This window comes from Staurois parvus, unplaced genomic scaffold (assembly GCF_062004578.1).
Source record: "Staurois parvus isolate SC_StPar_1 unplaced genomic scaffold, SC_StPar_1.0 ptg000978l, whole genome shotgun sequence".
NCBI lineage: Eukaryota > Metazoa > Chordata > Amphibia > Anura > Ranidae > Staurois > Staurois parvus.
This window is the reverse complement of record NW_028318774.1, coordinates 941,286-963,565: the sequence shown is the minus strand read 5'-3', so window position 1 is coordinate 963,565 and position 22,280 is coordinate 941,286. Positions and strand designations below refer to the sequence as shown.

At 41.4% G+C, this 22,280-nt stretch overlaps 1 protein-coding gene across 8 annotated transcripts in view; it reads right to left on the bottom strand.

Annotated features, from left to right (window-relative positions):
• MARK3 (microtubule affinity regulating kinase 3) overlaps window positions 1-22,280 on the bottom strand; it is a 139,462-nt gene that overhangs the window by 17,476 nt on the left and 99,706 nt on the right. For 4 of the 8 annotated variants that reach the window (XM_089657230.1, XM_089657232.1, XM_089657234.1 and 1 more), the window contains exons 9-16: window positions 21,511-21,630; window positions 19,913-20,012; window positions 17,688-17,800; window positions 15,304-15,457; window positions 11,352-11,569; window positions 9,916-10,019; window positions 7,999-8,160; window positions 1,308-1,565 (exon numbers count right to left, since the gene is read on the bottom strand). In XM_089657230.1, coding sequence (XP_089513356.1) covers window positions 1,308-1,565; window positions 7,999-8,160; window positions 9,916-10,019; window positions 11,352-11,569; window positions 15,304-15,457; window positions 17,688-17,800; window positions 19,913-20,012; window positions 21,511-21,630 — 1,229 coding nt within the window. The remainder of the gene's footprint in view (window positions 1-1,307; window positions 1,566-7,998; window positions 8,161-9,915; window positions 10,020-11,351; window positions 11,570-15,303; window positions 15,458-17,687; window positions 17,801-19,912; window positions 20,013-21,510; window positions 21,631-22,280) is intronic. The other 4 variants (XM_089657235.1, XM_089657237.1, XM_089657236.1 and 1 more) reach the window with 1 other exon arrangement.

Below are 22,280 nucleotides of genomic sequence, written 5' to 3'. Positions count from 1 at the left end.
ACCACTTTATCCAAAACACAAAAGTTTCACATGCGGTTAATAAATGCTGTTTATCAAACAATACATCACTATGGGCATCTTCTTTTCTTGACCCCTTGCGGGAAGCATCTTTTTTTTAGACACCTTAACCCGCTCTACCCAGTGAAGGAGTCTTACCCTTTTTGATGGATCTGTACCTGGTTTACCCTTAAAGGGAACTTTTTAACCATCTATGTGCCATCCGTGGATCCATTTTGCCTGAGGGAATCTACCCATCTTTACCACCTAGATGACCACTTGCTGAACTGTAGGATATCTACACTGCACATTTAATGTGCACATCTGGTTAGTGTGCATTTCTCACTTTATTTTACCTCCATTGGGACTATTCTTATTATATTTTAGTAATTTATCACTGGATTTTACTGTTGATGTTTTATTTTATTTTTATTTTAGCGCTGCACTTTTTTACATATGTCTTTGTGAGGATTGTTATTGGTTATCCTGTGTGCCCAGCTGCTTTATTTGAAAAGCGCTCACTTATTATACCATTTCACTTGTATAGAAGAAAATATTACTGTAAAGCACAGGACCCAACTAACCCATATTTACTGCTTGTTAAGTATAGCTGTTTTTTTAAACCCACATATAGGGGTTCACACAAGGGCAAGATTTATTAAAACCAGAGAGGAAAAAAGATAAAGTGCTTAAAACTATAATAGAATAGCTTGATCTGGATCCTATAGGCAAAATAGATCATTTATCCTTGAATTTTAGGTTTTCTTTTTAATAAATCTGCCCAGCAGAGCCCATATTCTATTAGCTAGTCACCCAACAACTACACACCAGAACTACACACAGAGCTCTTAATCTGTGGGAGAGCACATTTGCCATCCGAACTCTGGACCACAATAGTGTTAAAAAGGTTTAAAAAAAAAAAAAAAAAAAACTTTTCAGTGGCCTACTAATTCCAGCTGTATTTTTTTGCACAGTTGCACAACATTTCACCAAGTGTAAAAGGGAATTGTATCTCACACTCGGAGAGGACAGATGACTAATTTTACCACTTACAATAAAACAGATTTCTTTAGTTTAAGTTGGTCTTTGAGCCTTTGGGATTTTGAAGTATTTACAAAACAGAAGTTGAATAAACGGAAAGTCAACACAAACACAGAAGACCGTAACCATAAAAATATGGTACAAAAATATACATAGTTACAAAAAAATACAACAGAAGTTATTACTCCACGACACTAGGCTCTCTTGGGAGTGATGGCACGCAGTGAGACGAGGAAAGAAAAATTCCCCAAACCACCAAAGCAACTTACCTTCTTGTTAATTTTGAAGTTAATTTACTAAATAGATTAGTGGAGCCTCTACTTCGAGTCTGTGACAGAGGTGTGGCTTCGTGGGATAAACTGGGCGAGGCGGGTGGTCCATTGTAGGTAGCAGTGCGTCGCTCCCGGAGCTGACCATGGAAAGTGCTTCGGCTGGCAGTTCCTCTGGGGAATCGCATGCGGTCTGGAGTAGTGGTGCTTGTTATGCTGTGTGTTGATGCTACAGATGTCCTCTGATCAGGCATTGTGCTGTGGGGACAAATACAATTAAAGTCATTGCCATATAGTTTGAATAAAAGGTAGCTTTGGCTCTTAAAAAGCAATAAACTCACTGAAATGTTATGTTCAAACGACACTATTGTGACACTTATAAATGTTTATGAAAAAGATCCATGAACTTAGCAGATGTGTGCTTTATCTATATCTATATCTATATACACACATATACAGTCAGGTCCAACACATCAACACAATTCTAACATTTTTGGCTCTATACACCACCACAATGGATGTGAAATGAAACGAACAAGATGTGCTTTAACTGCAGACTGTCAGCTTTAATTTGAGGGTATTTACATCCAAATCAGGTGAACGGTGTAGGAATTACAACAGCTTGCATATGTGCCTCCCACTTGTTAAGGGACCAAAAGTAATGGGACAGAATAATCATAAATCAATCTTTCACTTTTTAATACTTGGTTGCAAATCCTTTGCAGTCAGTTACAACCTGAAGTCTGGAACGCATAGACATCACCAGACGCTGGGTTTCATCCCTGGTGATGCTCTGCCAGGCCTCTACTGCAACTGTCTTCAGTTCCTGCTCATTCTTGGGGCATTTTCCCTTCAGTTTTGTCTTCAGCAAGTGAAATGCATGCTCAATCGGGTTCAGGTCAGGTGATTGACTTGGCCATTGCATAACATTACACTTCTTTCCCTCAAAAAACTCTTTGGTTGCTTTTGCAGTATGCTTTGGGTCATTGTCCATCTGCACTGTGAAGCGTCCAATGAGTTGTGAAGCATTTGGCTGAATATGAGCAGATAATATTGCCCCAAAACACTTCAGAATTCATCCCGCTGCTTTTGTCAGCAGTCACATCATCAATATATACAAGAGGACCAGTTCCATTGGCAGCCATACATGCCCACGCCATGACACTACCACCACCATGCTTCACTGATGAGGTGGTATGCTTAGGATCATGAGCAGTTCCTTTCCTTCTCCATACTCTTCTCTTCCCATCACTCTGGTACAAGTTGATCTTGGTCTCATCTGTCCATAGGATGTTGTTCCAGAACTGAGAAGGCTTTTTTTAGATGTCGTTTGGCAAACTCTAATGTGGCCTTCCTGTTTTTGAGGCTCACCAATGGTTTTTATCTTGTGGTGAACCCTCTGTATTCACTCTGGTGAAGTCTTCTCTTGATTGTTGACTTTGATACACATACACCTACCTCCTGGAGAGTGTTCTTGATCTGGCCAACTGTTGTGAAGGGCGTTTTCTTCACCAGAGAAAGAATTCTTCGGTCATCCACCACAGTTGTTTTCCGTGGTCTTCCGGGTCTTTTGGTGTTGCTGAGCTCACCGGAGGGTTCCTTCTTTTTAAGAATGTTCCTAACAGTTGTTTAGGCCACGCCTAATGTTTTTGCGATCTCTCTGATGGGTTTTTGTTTTTTCAGCCTAATGATGGCTTGCTTCACTGATAGTGACAGCTCTTTGGATCTCATCTTGAGAGTTGACAGCAACAGATTCCAAATGCAAATAGTACACTTGAAATGAACTCTGGACCTTTTATCTGCTCATTGTAATTGGGATAATGAGGGAATAACACACACCTGGCCATGGAACAGCTGAGAAGCCAATTGTCCCATTACTTTTGGTCCCTTAACAAGTGGCAGGCACATATGCAAACTGTTGTAATTCCTACACCGTTCACCTGATTTGGATGTAAATACCCTCAAATTAAAGCTGACAGTCTGCAGTTAAAGCACATCTTGTTAGTTTCATTTCAAATCCATTGTGGTGTTGTACAGAGCCAAAAATGTTAGAATTGTGTTGATGTCCCAATATTTATGGGCCTGACTGTATATATCTATCTATATACATACACCTCTCTCTCATATATATATATATATATATATATATATATATATATATATATATATATATATATATATATATATATATATATATGGAAATCGACAGTAAAGATAAGAATTTCATCATAAACTACCTAAAAAGCACTTTGTTTATGGGCTTAATTTTTAGTATTTTTTTTTTTGTTTGAAAACATATACCGTCTTGTCCCCAACTGCCATAATATCCCTGAAAAAACAGTTGTGCCACTGATGCACATTTCATGGCCAGACCAAAGATGACGAAGCCATCAACCCAAAACATATTTGGGTCCAAAAAGTATCTAGTACCCTGAAATCTGATATTTAATTGAGTTGATGTCAATGAGGTGATTTACCCACCAAACTTAAGACCCATTTCACACAGCTGGTTTGTTGCAGCCTCTGGATTCCTGCAACAAGAATCTGCAGACTCTTGCTGCAGGAATGACCAGGTTATGCGATCATCATCGGCCACTCGGTCCATTTAAACCAATGGCGGGCTCACATGTAGCTGCACACAGAGCGATTAGCTGCAGTACAAGCTGTCAGCAGTAAGGGTTGATGGTACTCGTAGTTCATACATTCACACGAAACAGTGAATGAATAATGTGGGTATGTGGGTGGAGACCCGCACGGCCACAATGCTTCTGAATTGAAACAGAGGGTGTGGGGAGTGGATCTTCCGCCCACTGTAAAAATGAGGGGGCGATCTACCGAATTGGCTGCTGGGCCACGTTCCACCTTAAATACATGTTCCAAAAGGTGAACTTATCCTTTAAGGAGTCAGGAGACATTAGTTCTCATTAATTACAATAGTGAAGAATATATGAAGTTGGATTGTCTTGTTAAGCCACCTTTTTAGACATTATGAGAATGGCAAAATTTCAGTGATAATTTCTCATCTCTGGTCACTGCGGTCCATAAAAGCGTTAAGGATCCCAAGTGTAAATCTAAATACAGTGCATTCAAAATTGAAATAAGTGGATTTCCACTTTAACGTTCAAGGAAATCTTCCATATACATTTATGAATGTTAGTAGTAGTGTTTTGGAAACGTCATGATATTTCAGGTTTATTGCTCATGGAGGTTTATTCACATCTAGGTACATGGTTTATACTTTTGGAACAAAGCCGGATTTAAATGATGAATTTATGTAATTTCATCTGAAATTAACGCCACTCTGGCTAACATACCAAAGCAATATGTGTATTTTGTGCTTGAATGTTACCAGAGATGTGAATGTAGCCTTAACACAGACAGAGGTCTTCAGTGTCAGGGAAGAGTAATGGAGAGATACATCAGATGCTTTAGAAGTAAAACAGTGAAAGCCAATGAAGAAAATGAATGACATCGGAATGCAGGCTAGAATTTCACAAGAACTACAAGTTATGTACACAAACAGTCACATGTCACAGTGTCAGGAGAATTTAGTACAACGCTGTAGTGTGGAGACCTACTGCACTATAAACAAGCATTATAAGTAACAGCGATTTAAAATGAACCTGTCATTAAATACAGCATAATTTGTCCTAAGGATTCCCTACATCGGACGTATTTCAGTTAAAGGTAAAATTTGGGTGTCCGAGTCATTTGTTGATTCATCATTTCTTTCGGAGATTCCAAAAATGAAATCTCTCCACCATAGTATCTGCTTCTTTTTCCACTTCTCCTGCTGCATTTTTCAGAATATGAAAACAAATCCAGCAACAGAGTGGGACTTTCTGGTGATAGCCACAGAGATTTAACCATAATGGAAAATGTTTGGTGGCTTTATCTTTAATTATTCACAAAAAATGCATCACTATCATTTCTGAGGGGACAAATCATGCAACATACACGCCACACACTAATATATACCGTATTTTTTGCTCCCTAAGACGCACCTGATCATAAGACGCACCTAGGTTTTAGAGGAGGAAAACAGGAAAAAACATATTCTGAACCAATGGACAGCAGACACAGTACAGGAGATGACCAGAGACTGCGGACACGGTACAGGAGATGACCAGAGACTGCGGACACGGTACAGGAGATGACCAGAGACTGCGGACACGGTACAGGAGATGACCAGAGACTGCGGACACGGTACAGGAGATGACCAGAGACTGCGGACACGGTACAGGAGATGACCAGAGACTGCGGACACGGTACAGGAGATGACCAGAGACTGCGGACACGGTACAGGAGATGACCAGAGACTGCGGACACGGTACAGGAGATGACCAGAGACTGCGGACACGGTACAGGAGATGACCAGAGACTGCGGACACGGTACAGGAGATGACCAGAGACTGCGGACACGGTACAGGAGATGACCAGAGACTGCGGACACGGTACAGGAGATGACCAGAGACTGCGGACACGGTACAGGAGATGACCAGAGACTGCGGACACGGTACAGGAGATGACCAGAGACTGCGGACACGGTACAGGAGATGACCAGAGACTGCGGACACGGTACAGGAGATGACCAGAGACTGCGGACACCGTACAGGAGATGACCAGAGACTGCGGACACAGTACAGGAGATGACCAGAGACTGCGGACACAGTACAGGGGATGACCAGAGACTGCGGACACAGTACAGGGGATGACCAGAGACTGCGGATACAGTACAGGAGAAGACCTTTGGGGAGCAGAGGGGGGTACCCAAATTTGACAGGTACCTGCTCCCACTCCCGTGGAGTTGTCCATCCCCCTCCCTCCCTGTAATCTTCTGGGACACGTGACAGCTCCAAGAAGATTAGAGGGCCGTTCACAAAGCGCAGCGCCTCTCGCCCCTGAAGCCGCAAGCTGTCACAGCCGGGTGCCCATGTCGGCGCTGGGGAGAGAAGACTGAGGACACCGCTGGACCAAGGAACAGGTAGGACCGCTGGAGGTCTGCAGAGAAGAGCTGAGCGACCGGCCTTCTAACACGGGGGAAATACCGGGCTGGCCGCTCCATAAGACGCACGGACATTGGAGGGAAAAAATATGGTGTACACACACACACACACACACACACACACACACACACACACACACACACAACACACACAACACACAACACACCCTCTTGAGGTCTATCTACCCCAACTTCCCAGCCCAAAGCAATGATAAAGGGAAGAGGAGGCACCACTCTGATTTAGCCATAAAAACAACCAAAGGGTTAATTTTTCTGTATTAGAAAAAAAACCATTTTAAAGGCCAAATCTGGGCTGCTGTTAAATTTAGCCATGCAGGGGGATATCCCAACACACTTCATGCATTAAATGCTTGCTGGGCTAGTTGGGAAAGTAGAAATACTTATCTTATTTCTCACTCCCCCTAACAGTGGTCACGCTTTTCTGCCCTGGAATTTGGACGGGCCCTCACTGTTCTCACATACAAAACAGATCTGCAGGTTCTGCATTGTGTGTGATGACGTCAGTCAGGCAGAGAAGTGATGCAACTGGTCACATAAAGAGAAGGAAAGCCTGTCAGAGGCATTAGGTATTTCTACCTATTGCTTTCCCTCTAAATAAGCAAACATTTAATCGTGGAGTACAGGGGGACACACTGCATGAGAAAATTAAACCGCAGTTGGACTTTAATACTTTCAATAATAAATGTGAATATATCCGGTTTAATAAATATGATGCATTTAATGACAAGTTTGCTTTAAAGGGACATCAACGAACAATTTGAGGGGATGGTTAAGAGAGCAGCCTGGGTTTAAATCAATATTTCCGCCCGTAGGACTGCAGTTTGGATCAAACTGCTGCACAAAGTTACTCGAACAACTTCCTCCTCTCACTGCCACCTGGTTAGAACTAGGCTTCTGACCCACTGACCTCAGCAGCAAGACAGCAAGCACAAGAGGGGAAGAGAATACTTCAGGAACTTTGCTGCACCAGCTCCCTGCAACTGCTACTGTGAGAAACCATTATTAAAAGTAAATGTAAAGCACCTTTTTTCTTGTTTTGGACAGAATAGGAAGGGGTTAAAACTTGTGCCCGACAAGCTTTCTGTGCTTGGAGATATGCAGTCCAAAGCACAGATAAGCCCTGTTATATATATGCCACAGAAATAGGTGTCCCAATTGAAAGATTTCTTCTTCCTATTTCGGTAAAGACTCAATTTTCGGTTTTCCCTTACTATCAATGCCAGCAACAACCACCACCAGGAGAAGCAGTGAGTGAAATCTCCCCAGTGGGGACACAGACAGTAATGAGCAGGGCTTTTAACCCTCCCCTACTCCATCCACAACAAAAACGTTTTGGCTTTAAATATACTTAAACAGTTTTGGGTAGAGCTCTTATTTTCCACAAATTATGCTGTAATGGCAGGAATATATAATATTTCTATGAGTCCACAAATGACATTGTTGCTATGGAGAACATTTAGGCACTTTTTACTACAAGAAAGGAAAAGACGAAGAAAAAAATAAATAATGACCCAGCAAGCAATACAATACCTGGGCTTTGTATTACAACTGGGGGGACAGACCAACACCGAGGGGCAGTGAGGTACATGTTAGTTTGACATTACTTTCTGACCAGGGAGGGGTAGATTTGGTTTATTGTGTTATACGTATGTGTTCTTTTCTTACACAGGCTCGAAGTTATCTGCTTCACTGGCAATTGGCGGTAACATCTCCGAATGCCTGGAGGCTGACATGGACATCGATTTCGGATGCCGCAGCCGAGCAAAGATGGAGGATATGGCGAATACTGAGGCAGGACTAGTTGCATAAGTGAAAATTCCTGTCAGGCTGCGATGGGGAGGGGGGAATAGGTTTGGGCAGACAGAACAGTATAATGGACCAATAAAACAGGCTCACATGATTAAGAGCAGAAAATTCTACAGATAAAAAAAAAAAAAAAAAAAGAAAATAATCTTGTACTGTCATACATCATTTTTAAACAAACACTGCACAATTTTCATTTACTCCTATGTTATCCATTCAGGGGTAAAAGTCCTGTGTAGAAAACTTCCTCCGCTCCCGGAGGTGCTAGCAATGAATGCTGATTGAAGGAGAGGGTGTCCTCCTTTGAACCATTTTGCCTTTCTGAAACTGAGAAGTAGCGCTGTGTGCCCATGGCCACGGGCAATGAGACGGCCTGCCTGCTTCAATTCACTGACATCTCTGTGCTGTGTCGAGCAACATTATGCAAATTTCCGCTCGAGCGCCACAACACGTACTGACCTACATAACACTACGTAAAAAGGCTGTTGCTGGAATTGGGGGGCGGGGTTGCTTTAAAAAAGACTGCAGGGCTTTAAAAATAAATCTAAAATCTATTTCAGTGACAACACAAAATTAACCACTTCTGCCCCAGCAACAATGAGGGTGGATTTAGCTCCCTTTTCACCCAAACAAATGGATGAGTGGTAAACTGTTTATTTCTGGTCATGTTTTTTTTTTTTTATGACCCTAGCAGGGGATCTTCTCCTGCTACTGCCATAGCCACGATGGCCTGGTTCAGCAGCTCAGCTACTTGTAATAAGTCTGTAAGAGATATATATATATATATATATATCTCTATCTATATATCTATATATATCTCTATCTATATATCTATATATATATCTCTATCTATATATCTATATATATATCTCTATCTATATATCTATATATATATCTCTATCTATATATCTATATATATATCTCTATCTATATATCTATATCTCTATATATCTATATATATACATACACACATACAGATATATATATATATGTATTTATAACACTAGAATGTGGGATCGTGGATTAAAAAGAAAGATTTGAAAGAAAGTCCAATTTAAAGTGACCCTTGCCATTCCTCTTGCTATCCCCCTGTCAGTACCTGTACATAGTGGTTGTTGCAAGCTTCTTATTGCACATCCCTATAGAAAATCCCTAGACATGAGCTGTGAAAAGTCTGTGACAAATCGAGTTTACCTTTGTTAGTCTGACCCATCATCAGCCTGTTCAGTCTTCCTGGATACAATGTATTGTCCCTTCTTTACAGATTGGTTGGAATTTTCTGCTGGCTAACCTTTTCCCACAGAAAGACATGACAGCCAAAGGGGACAGCAGGGATGAAGGCACATAAGAGCGAATATGCAAAGTCGATTTTTACACAGCTGTTATCTAGGGATTGTTGTAGAACTTTGACATGTAAAAATGAGCAACAGTCTATTCATTGCTTAGCACTTAGTAAATTTTCCCGATTTTGCAGATCAAATCCAAGCAAAATGTGGTTGTAAGTGGCCAGGTTGAACCCTTTTCATTTGTATTTTTAAAATATCCAGTGGCTTTCACTACACTACAGCTATCATTACACATAACAGGTAATACAGATCTATGAATTACTATTACGGGATGCCAATGGACTAAAACTTCATATTTTGCCATTATTATCAGTGCAACCTTAGAACATATCAGCATAAGAATCAAAACAATTAGAAAAATAATGTGCTGCTGCAAAGCCTTGCATAGGTAAAGCATCGGATATTTCAGAACAGTCCAACATTTATTTCATACCTGTTCTCTTTGCCGTTCTGAATGACCGAGTGCCGATCGGTTGAAGCGCGCTCGCTGCACACGTAAGTATTCCGACGGGTCATTCCTCCGGATGTAGAATTACTCTGATGGGAAAAAGAAAAAAATACATTGAATTTTTGAGTGTAAAATCCTACACTTTCATAAATATCCTTTTTTTTTTCCTGTACTTTCATCTTATGATGTGACCTAGATGGGGACCCTTAACATTTACACTTTCTACCATGGGGCACTTTCTGGCAGTAACACAATATAATCCTGTTTAAATGTCAGTTCCATAAACCGGCACAGTTTTCCCACAGCAAGAGGGGTCATGTTAAAAGTACAAGATTTTGGCACGCATCATGTTTGGAGTGACAAATAATCCATTCCCCACCAATGGGGCCTAAAAGGACCAGTAAACCTAAAAGCAAAAAAAAAAACAAAAAAAAAAAAAAAAAAAAAAAAAACAGTTTGAAAAGTTAATCTGTATGAAAAAAAAACCTACAACTATGTACAAGGTACTCAAATGTAACAGACCACATGCCAGCTTAGGAAATTATAAACTGAAGTTGATTTTGCAGTGCAGACTGTTCTATGTAACATTCAATTTTAAAGGAGAAGTTCACCTTTTGCGAACATTTTACATGCGCCATCCATTTTTAGGGTGAAACCGGTAACATGTTCCTAATGCTGCATCCACTGCCCGATTCCCCCCCACCGTGACAGCAGTATGGGGAGAAGTTACCCGTACAAGCTGTCATTTTAAAAAACAGTGCAGCTGTGCGGGGCTCCACCCATGCAGCCGCATCATTCATTCATACAGTTGTGTGAATTACTGAACTAAAAGTCCCGACAGCCTTAGCAGCTGTCAGCTTGTAGCTCTCAATGAACTATTATGGTGCTGTGGAGCACCGTGGTGGTTCATGGAATCTTCCTGTCAGTATATCTGCTTGCCAGTACATCCCTTGTACAGGCAAGCAAGATATACTGGCAGGTCTGTAGGAGACCTGCATGGCACCAGCGATCTACTGATCACTGGTTCAATGCTGTACAGGCTCCTACAACCAAATATAATAAATGTACATTTTTTAACCTGCAAATTAATGCTTTGCTTTAATTTCAATGCAAAAAAAGGAAAGTTTTTGTTATAGGTATTCATTAAAGTTATTATAACATTGACCTAAAGGTAATTTTTCAAAAGATTTTCATATTACTTGGAAATTATTTTTGTTCATAAAAATATGATATGGGCAAAGACTGGGCATATGACCACTATACCTATATGGACTTGTTATACCCACTATTCCAAAAGCATGAGCATTAATACGGAGTTGATCCCAGGACACAGAGCTTTGTCCAATTAAAACATTCATCTATTCTTCAGTTACGTCCAATATGCTCCAGAAAAAAATATATAGAATAGACCATGTACTTACACTGGGTACAACTGAACTCTTCTTTCTTTCAGGGATATCTGCTTTATTAGGATTGTTTGCATTTCCAAGCATCGGGCTAGGAGGGGTCACACCCCTCCCGCTGACTGCGCTGCTACTTGACTTTCGAGACTGTACCGCCTCTTCTTTTAGATCGTTATCTGTGGTGCTCGTCTGGCTTCGTTTTGGGTAAACTGTAACAGCAGGGATGGCAGGGCCAGCTACAGGAACAGAGAACACACCTGTTATTTGTCTGAAAGGACTCAGCGACACCACTCTGGGCCCTAGGTACAAACGGACAGCAGTGAAGAGGATTCACACACTACTGCAAATATTAGGACACAAAGCAAGCTCCGAGAAGGCCACTTCTAATACCTAATCATTGCAAATAGCTTCTAACAAGCTGTATGTTTAATATAAAAGTACAGTGGGTATAGAAAAGAATCACCCCAAATTAAAATAATCACATTTTGTTGCTTTGCAGCCTGAAATGAGGACACACACACACACACTTTTTGTTTCATCCAGCTGTTTTTACTCCGTGCAACTTATAACATCCAAGTGAAAATGTAACACCAACATGTCAGAAAAAATTTTAAAAACAGAATCACCGAGTTGGAAAAAGGATTACTCCCCTCCTAGGAATGACTTGTAAACTCAATCATGTGCAGCTAAATCACCTTTTCAATGGCACACATAGCCATTTGACTTTCACCTGTGATCAGCTGTGGTCATTTTGATTAGCCAAGCATGCAAAGCGCTTTCCTGAAGCATTTCAGTACCTGGAAGTACAAATGAAGCAATCAACTATGGGTGGCAAGGCACTGTGAAAAGATCTATGGGGTAAAGTTGTGGACAGGCACAAGTCAGGAGATGGATACAAAAAACATAAAAAAATTCAAAGGCTTTGTCAATGCCTAGCAGCACCGTGAAGTCTATTAAGAAGTGGAAGGTATTTGGTACAACACAGACCCTCCCCAGATCAGGACGCCACTCCAACAGGTACCCGATTCCACTGCAATCGCCTAGGTGATCGGAAACAGAGGTTGTCCTACCCCCCCTCTCTCCCCTGTAGTCTTCTGGGACACATGACAGGTCCCGGAAGAATATGGGGCCTTTCACAAAACACAGCACTGCTCGCGCATGTGCACCCGGATGTGAAGTCGCAAGCTGTCACAGCCGGGTGCCCACACTGAAGATACCGGCGCCGGGGAGAGAAGACGGCTGGTGAAACCAATCATGGTGAGGACACCGCTGGACCGAGGGACAGGTAAGTGTCTGTATTTTAAAAGTCAGCAGCTACAGTTTTTGTAGATTTATTTCAGCTGAAACTCTGCTTTAAGGTCAAATGAGACTAAAACTGAATTATTTTGTCTTAACACTAAACAATAGGTCTGGCAGAAATCCAATCCAGCTCACCATCCAAATAACACCATTCCTACAGTAAAGCATGGAGGTGGTAATATTCTGTTATGGGGGGGGAGTTTCTCTCCAGCAGGGACTGGATCACTTGTCAGGATGGAAGGAAAAATGGATGGGGCAAAATATACTGTCAAATTCTTGAGGACATTCTGCTGTCCTCTGCCAGAAAGCTGTCAACGGGAAGAAGATTTACCTTCCAACATGACAATGATCCAAAGCACACATCAAACATTACCACACAGTGGTTGAAGGAGAAAAAGGTGAATGTCCCTGCAAGGCCGAGTCAGAGCCCACACTCAAACCCCATTGAAAATCTGTGGAATGACTTGAAGACTGCAGTCCACAAAAGGTCACCAGCAAATTTAACTGAACTTGAGCATCTCTGCATAGAAGAGCGGGCAAATATTACAAAGTCTAGATGTGCAAAGTTACTGGAGAAATATTCCAAAAGACTAAAGGCTGGAATTAAATACTGACACAAAGGGGTGATCTTTTTCAAACTCTGTGATTTTGTTTTTGAATTTTTTATTTTTTTCTGACAGGTTGGAGTTATAGCTTTCACTTGGATGGTATAAGGTGTAATAAGGGTAAATACATCTGGATAAAACAAAAACTGTTTGACTTCATTGTAGGCTGCAAAGCAACAAAATGTGATTTTAAAGAGGGGTGATTTCCTATCAGCTCCTGGACAGGTATTAGGGACGGACGGACGCACACACAGAAAATTTGCTTCTGGCAGGCATTGATCTATCTATAAATTACACATGGATAGGCTGAGGCAGCTTGATTTTCTGAGTTTAGATTATTTTGGTTTTGTGCTCATTCTTTTTGCCATCTTTTTGTTTGTTCTGAAGTTTTATAAAAAAAAAAAAAAAAAAAAAAAAAAAAAAAAAAAAAAAAGGGAAGAAGCATTGTATGGACAATGTTGTGGTTTGGGATCTGTACTTATATTTTTTGTATACATGGCTATGTATCCCTTATGTATTGCATGTGCCTAAGGGTTACATAATAAATGTGAAGTGAGCAACCTAATGTGTAAGGATGCAGGGTAATGGTAGCTATACTGATGATACTATAGTAATCATAGCTGATGAAAATGAATATATTTAAAGCATACATCTGTAGTGGATGGTATGCCGACTATAGGTCACAAGGGAAATGATGGAACTAGCACTAAAGGGGGGGAGGAGAAGGGAAAAAAAAAAAAAAAAAAAAAAAAAAAAAAAAGAGGGGAGGGGGTTGGGAGAGAGACAAAAATGATGAGAGTAGGACTCTAGGGAACACGTACAGCTCAGCAATGGTTTTATTTATACATATATATTTATATATGTGTTTACTTATACTATGTCAATTGCCCCTGTGACTCCTCCACCTGCATAGGGGAGTGTCCAGGACGACCCATGTGACCTTTGGTTCAACTAGTAGTGAGCATATAAAAGAGGGAGCAGACATTTGGTCAGTTGGCTCTGAGGAAGAGGCAAGTCCTCGAAACGCGTCAGCATATTGGATGTCTACACTCCCTATTGTGGACTGTCACTCAGCGCGGTGTTGACCCAGCTGTTCTTTATGATGTGCCTTGACTATATTGTCGTTTGTGAGTACAAAACATACTTTATTTTTTATGGTAATGCACTAGGCCTGTGCGCCCTCTCTTTGTTCTTTCCTCAGTCAGTATATTTGGATTTCCCCGGTCTATTGAGGGCAGCAAGGTGTGCATGTTCCAGGACATTCCTTATGTGGTTGTAGCCTGCATCGAGTCCATCCCCAAGCACAGGAGCATTTGTGTTTGCTGGTTCTTTGTTCAATAAAAAAAGATCTGATTTAAAAAAAAAGGGGGGGGGCGATTCTTTTCTATACCCACTGTATACTCTTTAGGATGAGGGAATTTCTAAATTGATAAAGTTGCAATTCCACATTACAATTAGTACATCTAAACACCAACTGGCCTCAAAGCTCAGTAGAAGTACTGATCACTGGCAAGGTCATGCCTGTGGAGATGAAATCATAACAAAACATCTAACATACCATGTTTCAGGTACTGGGGACAGAAATGGAAGGTGATACGCCAGACACACAGAAAATGAGAACAGGAAGGATCTCACTAAAGGGACCATTCAGTTCTTTGGAAGGGTGAAAGAGGGGAGGTGACACAGAAAAATGAAGGATTTGTATAAACATGTCACCCTTCTGATTATGATTCTGCTCTATAGCAGGGATGTATGAATCACAGAAATGATAAAACATTTGTTTGGTAGAATCGTTCACATAAAGGTATACATACTCTCACACATTCTCTGTATTTAGCACTTTGAGAGCACCACAGAAGATGGTTTGACTGCTAGAAAGTTCTTCAACATGCATAGCCATACAGTTCTGGTTCTCCACGCTGCACAGTACTCCCAAGAAAATCACACAATTCCAGTTAATAAGGGCTGCATTTCCTTTAAATGAAGTAACCGAGGGCTGAGTAACAAACTGCCACCGCAAAAATAATGTGAACCTGTACTGCAGTAAAAGAGTTTTGTTTACCCACCGTGGTCACTGTACCGTCTCTGTTTCTGGCTGGAAGAGATGCTTCTCTGCACCTTGTGGTGAGGGGATTGTCCAGTGCTATTATTGAGATCGCTGCTCGGTCTTACTTTAGCCAGTGACAAGTTACTACTAGAGCTGGAGTCACTGGCATCCAACTGTAAACAGGGGACATGTATCATCAGCTGCCGTGAAGTTACATTCCAAAAGGTTAACATATAAAAAAACAGAACAAAAATGACACCCACAAAGTATCCACACTTGTGTATTATAGATCCCCTTTATGCAAAAACATTGTTATTACCAATTAGTGGGCATTCTTTAAAGATTCACTCCTACATACACCCAAGTTCAACTCCCTGTACTCCTAGCAGATAATTGATGATCCTATTTTTTCCATGGTGACCTCACTTCCTGCAGAGGACCAACACCACTTAAGGCGCGGTTCACACTAGTGTCATTTGTATGGGCTGCTCAGCCCGAGTTTCACACGAGCATGCACCTTTTCTGAAACGCATCAGCATGGAAACTGCAACGCCTACATCTGCAGAGCATGTACAAGATCTCGCTCTCTAGTCCAGTTCTGGCAAGTGCAAGTTTTGGTGTAAATGCCCTAGCACAGTGGTTCTCAACCTTCCTAATGCCGCGACCCTTTAATACAGTTCCTCATGCTGTGGTGACCCCCAACCATAAAATTATTTACCCAGTAATTATAATTCATGAAGTGTCGTTTTACCTCCAATACTGCTGCTTTCTACACCGTAGCTGCTTTCTACACAGTAGCTGCTTTCTACACAGCAGCTGCTCTCTACACATCGGAAATGTGTGTTTTCCCCCCAATGGTCTTAGGCGACCCCTGTGAAAGGGCATTCGACCCCCAAAGGGGTCGCGACCCACAGGTTAAGAACCACTGCCCTAGCAAGTGCTGCCAGGCAATGTAGTCGAACAGAAAGAGGACATTTATCAGGTGCACACGCACAGCCCCTGCATGGAGGGACAAAAAACCCCCAAAAACAATGGCACAGCTGTCATGTGACCACTAGGAAGCCAAGGAAAAAAAAAAAAAAAAAAAAAAAGATTATTTTTCAAATGTTGTGGAAATGTGCATATAGCAGTGCAATCCATGCACTACAGTGTGTTGCCTTCACATGTACTATACCAGTCTGTACCTGGGCTTGCCTTTACTGGAGAAAATGGTACTCAAAGCTCTCTTCAGTCCAAGAAAGGAAGGCTTGGCGTTACCCTTTATTTATCTATGTATTATCTACAATAAATCTACATGTATTACCTTTTCAATCAAAAGGAAACACTTCAATATTTTGATTTTTTTGAGTACAGACATTTCATAAGTAGTTTACTTTTACTGTACTGTGCTGTAAAGCTTTCTAAGAGCATCTGCCAATTCCCGTGTAGTCAGAACATGACTGGTTAAATTAGAACTACATGGAAATATTTTGTAAATGTGCTTGCATCCCATAGGACAGACGCATTGACTACAATAATGTAAATGTAAACTACATTCTGAGACCCTAGCTGTCTTTTGCGGTTTCAATTGCATGTAAGCAAACATAGGAAAGATACAGAAAAAAAAAAAAAAAGAATGAAATGTTGTTTCGGGGCTCATTTACACCAACGAGCCACGCTGATCACATGGCAGCTGGGAGAGACCATGCTAACGCGCTTTGCACTATTTGCCTGTTCTCTGCCATCATAATTGCAATGGTGGTTTGCATGTACTGCAAAAAGTACTGACATCATTGGAAACAAGGCATTTTGCTTGTCTAAACATTGGGGCTGTGCTGGAAAAAGCTGTCAGCATAGCCACAAAGCATTTGGTGTGAATGAGGCCTCAGGCCCCTTTCAGATGGGATGGAGTCCATCAAGCGGATCCGCCTTCTCAGTGGGGGATCTCTCCACTGATCCAGGCTGAGCAGGCCGATGACGGGTCCATACCTGCAGAGCAGACACGGACACAGGACGCTGTTTTCTATGGGGCGGTCTGATTGAAACGGACCGCCTGTCCGTTTCCATCCAACTGTCATCCAATCCAACAGACGGATGGGGAACGATCCCCATCCATCTATTTTTAGTATACAGGATCGTATTGAATGCCGATGGGTGTCAGTGCTGACACCTGATGCTCCACAGAAAGCTATAGATGGTTTGATTAGGCCCGCCTGAAAAAATGACAGGCAGACCCAATCGGACAGTCAGTGTGAAAGGGGCCTTAGATAATACACATATTGAAAAGGGCTGCTTTAGAAAAAAGTTATACAAGTTTCAAAAGTAGAGGGTGGAGCCATGTGACTCATTCCTTTCCAAATGCACATATAGCACAGCCATGACCTAAATGTGCAACTAATTGTGTAGCCTGCTAGTTTGTCCTACCTCAGAGGATTTTCTTCCAAGTAACAAGTAGGTAGCTGTTATCTCGTCGTATTTCATCTTGCTGAGGGATTCTTGAATTTCCTCTTTTGAATATCCCATTCCTATCATTATGTCTATTAGGAAACAAGAAGTCTCAATTAGTGTTTCTCAACAACGTTCTAGATTAGATTATATAGGTTTATACCGAATATAGAAAAATCCTTATTTGCCCCACACAAGTCAGACCAAGACAAGGAGATACTTTTGTAGGCAGGCTGTGATTTGCACCTTTTTACCAATGCAGTTATGTTTGATCTGTGATATTTGCAGTACCTGGAAATCATACATTTCTTTCAGTGTATAAGCATTTAGATATACAGCAAAAGGGTAGAATCTGTCTTGTAGCAACTTCCCTATATAGGATTAACGTACATCTAAAGCAAACTTTTTTTTTCTGAAGGGGAATAGTTTAAAATCCCCGTCAATGTGTTTAAGTAGTCTGTCTCCTGTTGACACAACAGGAAGTGGGTGAAAATCTCTCCAAAGTGTGGGTGTAATACTACATTAATAGTTCATTTTTGTATCAAATAATAAGCTTAGGACTGCACTGCAACCATAAAGTTCACAGGAGAACCATCTACAAAAAAAAAAGAAAAAAAAAAAAAAAAGAAGGTGCTGCTTTTTTGGTCACTCGGCTGAGTGTTATTTTAGGACTTTTAAAGCAGGAGCAAACTCCACTTGGCCACTTGTACCTACAGGTAATTGTAGAATAAAGCTTACCTGTAGGTAAATTGAATATATCCTAAACGTTCATAATTTAGGAGATATTCAGTTCTGCAGCTGGTGACGGCTGTGAATTGAGGGCACATGGAATGTGCCGTCAACCAGAGTGTTGTGCCATGATCATGACTCCCATGCGCAAATGTGACATCATCATGGCTCGGCCATTCAAACAGCTGCAGCCCATGAATCTGCAAGGAAGACTGGGTGAAGAAGGAAGCCCTCTCAGTGGTGACAGCACGCTGCTGGAGGGATCCGTTTTACAGGAAAGTCTGTCATGTGCTAGTATGCAGTGCATATTAGCACTTCATGCCATTAAGTTGCAGGGGTGCCGGGACCTTTTTTCTTTTGTTTGTTTGTGACTTCACTACCACTTTAAGCGCCTCTCTAATAAGGAAGATATGGTTCACTGACAAGTAGCTGAGTCATTCATTTACGCAACATATAACCGACGCAACAGTACAGTTCCTTGGGGAACTAGAGGTCTGTCACCATCACAATCAAAATCAGGGGCCTGCAGTGTGAGATGGCTTTTAGCCAGGGGTCCTTCCTGAGCAAAGGACTAGAACAATGCAGAGACTGCCATCATCTATAATTAAGTGAAATGTTACTCATTCTTTTTGTCTGCTATCTAACACTCAATATAGGTAAATAGTTTACTTGCTTGCAACCTTTGCTGTATTATTTAGACATAGTCAAGCTAATTATAAATCCCCATCACATTTTTTATGACATCCCATTAAAGGAGGGAAAGTATCAGTTGTCACAGCACGTCCCACTGGAAGATTTCCCCTCTATTCATGTTCCCTTGACCATTTGAAATTTGGGATTGTTTCCTCACTTTAAGTCCTGTTAACATTCTCTATTTGTTCTGATGGCCATTGTTATTTCCCCAGCAAGAACAAAAAAATAGAAGGAATAGAAACGAGTTCCAACCCCTCACTACTATCCAAAATGAAAAGAAAAGAAAACACAAAATGTTTGGCTATAGTTATACTTTAGGGCAATGTGAACTGATTTGTCAATCTGCAGCTTCATTATTCCTCCCAATGCATAAAACAAAATCGTGTATGTAAAGCTAAAAAAAAACAAAAAAACAAAAAAAAAAAAACTTCACTTTTGGGCTTGTATAGGGTAGGGTAGGTGGTTTAAAATCCATATCTGTCTGTTCTGTTGAGGAAATCTCACTGCTTCCTGTTACAGAGAAGCAAAAGAAATCTCTACAAAGCTAGAGGAATTTAGACCGTTATCACTGAAAAATTTCCTCTCTATGCTTATTTTTGTGACAACATTTCGATTTGTGATTTTCCAGCAATTTCTGTCTCAGTCACAACTTTTGCTTTATGGGCCATCAGAGGCAGGCCATTATGGCTAACACTTGCTGAAAAATGTGACAAACGTTACTGCTACACAGTCATATGCAGCTGTCCCCTTCAGAGGATATAGACTCAAGCACAATTGATTACCTATTCGTTTCTGGTCTGCAATATCAAGCTCAGGCTCAACAAATGGTTTCAGCTCATCCTCTTCATGTCCTGCATTGATCCATCTGTCCTTCATTATTTGCTAAAATGGAAACACAGAGATGCAACAAGAGAAGGAAGGGCGAGGGGGGAGTAAAGAAACTTAGTAAAGGCACAGCACAGGTTAAATGAGCCAGTAAGAAATCACACTGGCTGTCAAGTCTGTTTATTAAATCACACAGCACCTTCCTCTAAAAAGGAGGCTGCATACAAATTAGCAAAAAGGAGAAAACCACTTAAGCATAAGATCTTCAAAGCTTGGCAAAGGCACAGCAATATCTGTATTTGTGTTAATACACAGAGCTCATTAACTGGCTTATATTGTGGTTATATCAGCCTGTTCCCCTGTTCCAAGTGAACCCCACAGAGTGAAACCTACATCAGTGGATGGCAATCAGAGGCCACTGAAAGACTTAAAAGGGCCAAGCATCTTAAAAATGCAACACCCTTTTGTTAAAACAATGTATCAAAAAAGCCTTATGTTCTTTAGTATAGGTACAGTGGATGGCAACTAAAATGTTATGGGAAGCTTCTGATACATACTTCTGATCAAGAGCCTCCGATCATGATTGGAATGCCCACCTCAACCTCCCAGCATTTAGATTCTCTTAGAGAGCCAGGGGACAGCAGCGGGATGGAGTTAAAATGAAAACCTTTAGCACGGGTGTCGGCAACCCGCGGCTCTTTTTCACCTTTGCTGCGGCTCCGGAGCACACTGCCCACCAGGTGACAGGCAATAGGGTTGCCGTAGCTCAGTGGTCGGCAAGCCGCGGCTATTTACACACTTCAATGCGGCTCTTCTGTGTGCCGGGCGCCCGCTCCCCTCCCTCCTCTCGGGCGGCCGCCCCAAAAGTCAGGACTCTGCAGCTAGCCCAGCAATGGGCAAACTACGGCCCGGCGGACCTTTTAATCCGGCCCGCGGAGCGTGGCAAACATTGACTGTCAGGATGTAGGCGGGGCAGCGTGACGAACTCCTCTCCTCTCACAGTCCGCCCTGAAGACCGGAACGGCGCGGGAACACGCCGAGAGGAACGCGCGGAGCAAAGGTAAGTGAATTGACCCAATATGGGGAATGAATTACTATAGGGGGGATGAATTACTATATGGGGGATGAATTACTATACGGGGGATGAATTACTATATGGGGGATGAATTACTATGGGGGATGAATTACTATATGGGGGATGTATTTTCAGTTTTAAAAATGTGGCTCTCAAAATAAATTTCAATCGTGGTTTTGGCGAGATTTGGCTCAGTTGAAAAAAAAAGGTTGCCCACCACTGACCTAAGGCTATGATTGTGATTATGACGATACACTGTGGCCCTGATTAACCCTTTGCTTACTGGGCCCTTAAACCCCCTTCATGACCAGAGCGCTTTTTGCAATATATGCAGTGTCGGATTTGTTTTAAATGTTGCAATGGTTTTGCGGCTCCCAGTCTTTTTTTCCCCTCTCGGAAACGGGTCCAAGTGGCTCTTTATGTCTTAAAGGTTGCAGACCCCTGCTTTAGCAGAATACTTTACAGACTTTGATCATGTACCTCTAGAGTGCCTCTTTTGGTTGGGTTTAGCACCAGGAACCGCTTGAGAAGATTTTCACAGTCTGTTGACATGTAAAAGGGAATTCGGTACTTCCCTCGTAGTACTCTTTCCCTTAATTCCTAAAAAGAGAGAATTGTTTCATGATTTATTAAAAACGATATTTAAAGTGTCTATCAGTATTAAACAGTTTATAAAGTAGCAATCGATGTAAAACAGGCATTTTGAAGTTATATGAGTGCAATGTCATAATTCAAGTCAAGAAATGTGCTACTTCACTAGCTACATCGTTATGATTCTCATCTTCTGTGGGCCCCTCCTATTCAATCTGAAAATGCAAGCGATACTTTAAGAAAATAGGATTTTGGTATGCACCACAAAATCCTTTTCCTGGAGTCCACTGAGAGACAGAGAAGTGTAACCTTCAGGTTATACTCTGCTTCCTACAGGGAAAAAAAAAAAAAAAAACACAGGCCAGCAAAGAATAACCTCCCTCTCAATACATATGTGCTTCGGTTTTGTTGCAAAGCGGTTTGGAGGCTACGAGGTTATAGGGGAGGCTCCTGTGTACCTCAATAGACTCCAAGAAAAACTTTACGTAGAGTATAAAAATCTTTTCTTTTTTTGTTGAGGGGCAAAGGAAATCTTTAAACTTTGAGATGTGTTAAAGCAATGAAGGGGTGGACAACAAAACAAAGAGAAGAATGTTAATAGAAGACCAGGTAACAGCTTTGCAAATATTGGAAACAATTGCTTGATACCAAAATGCCCA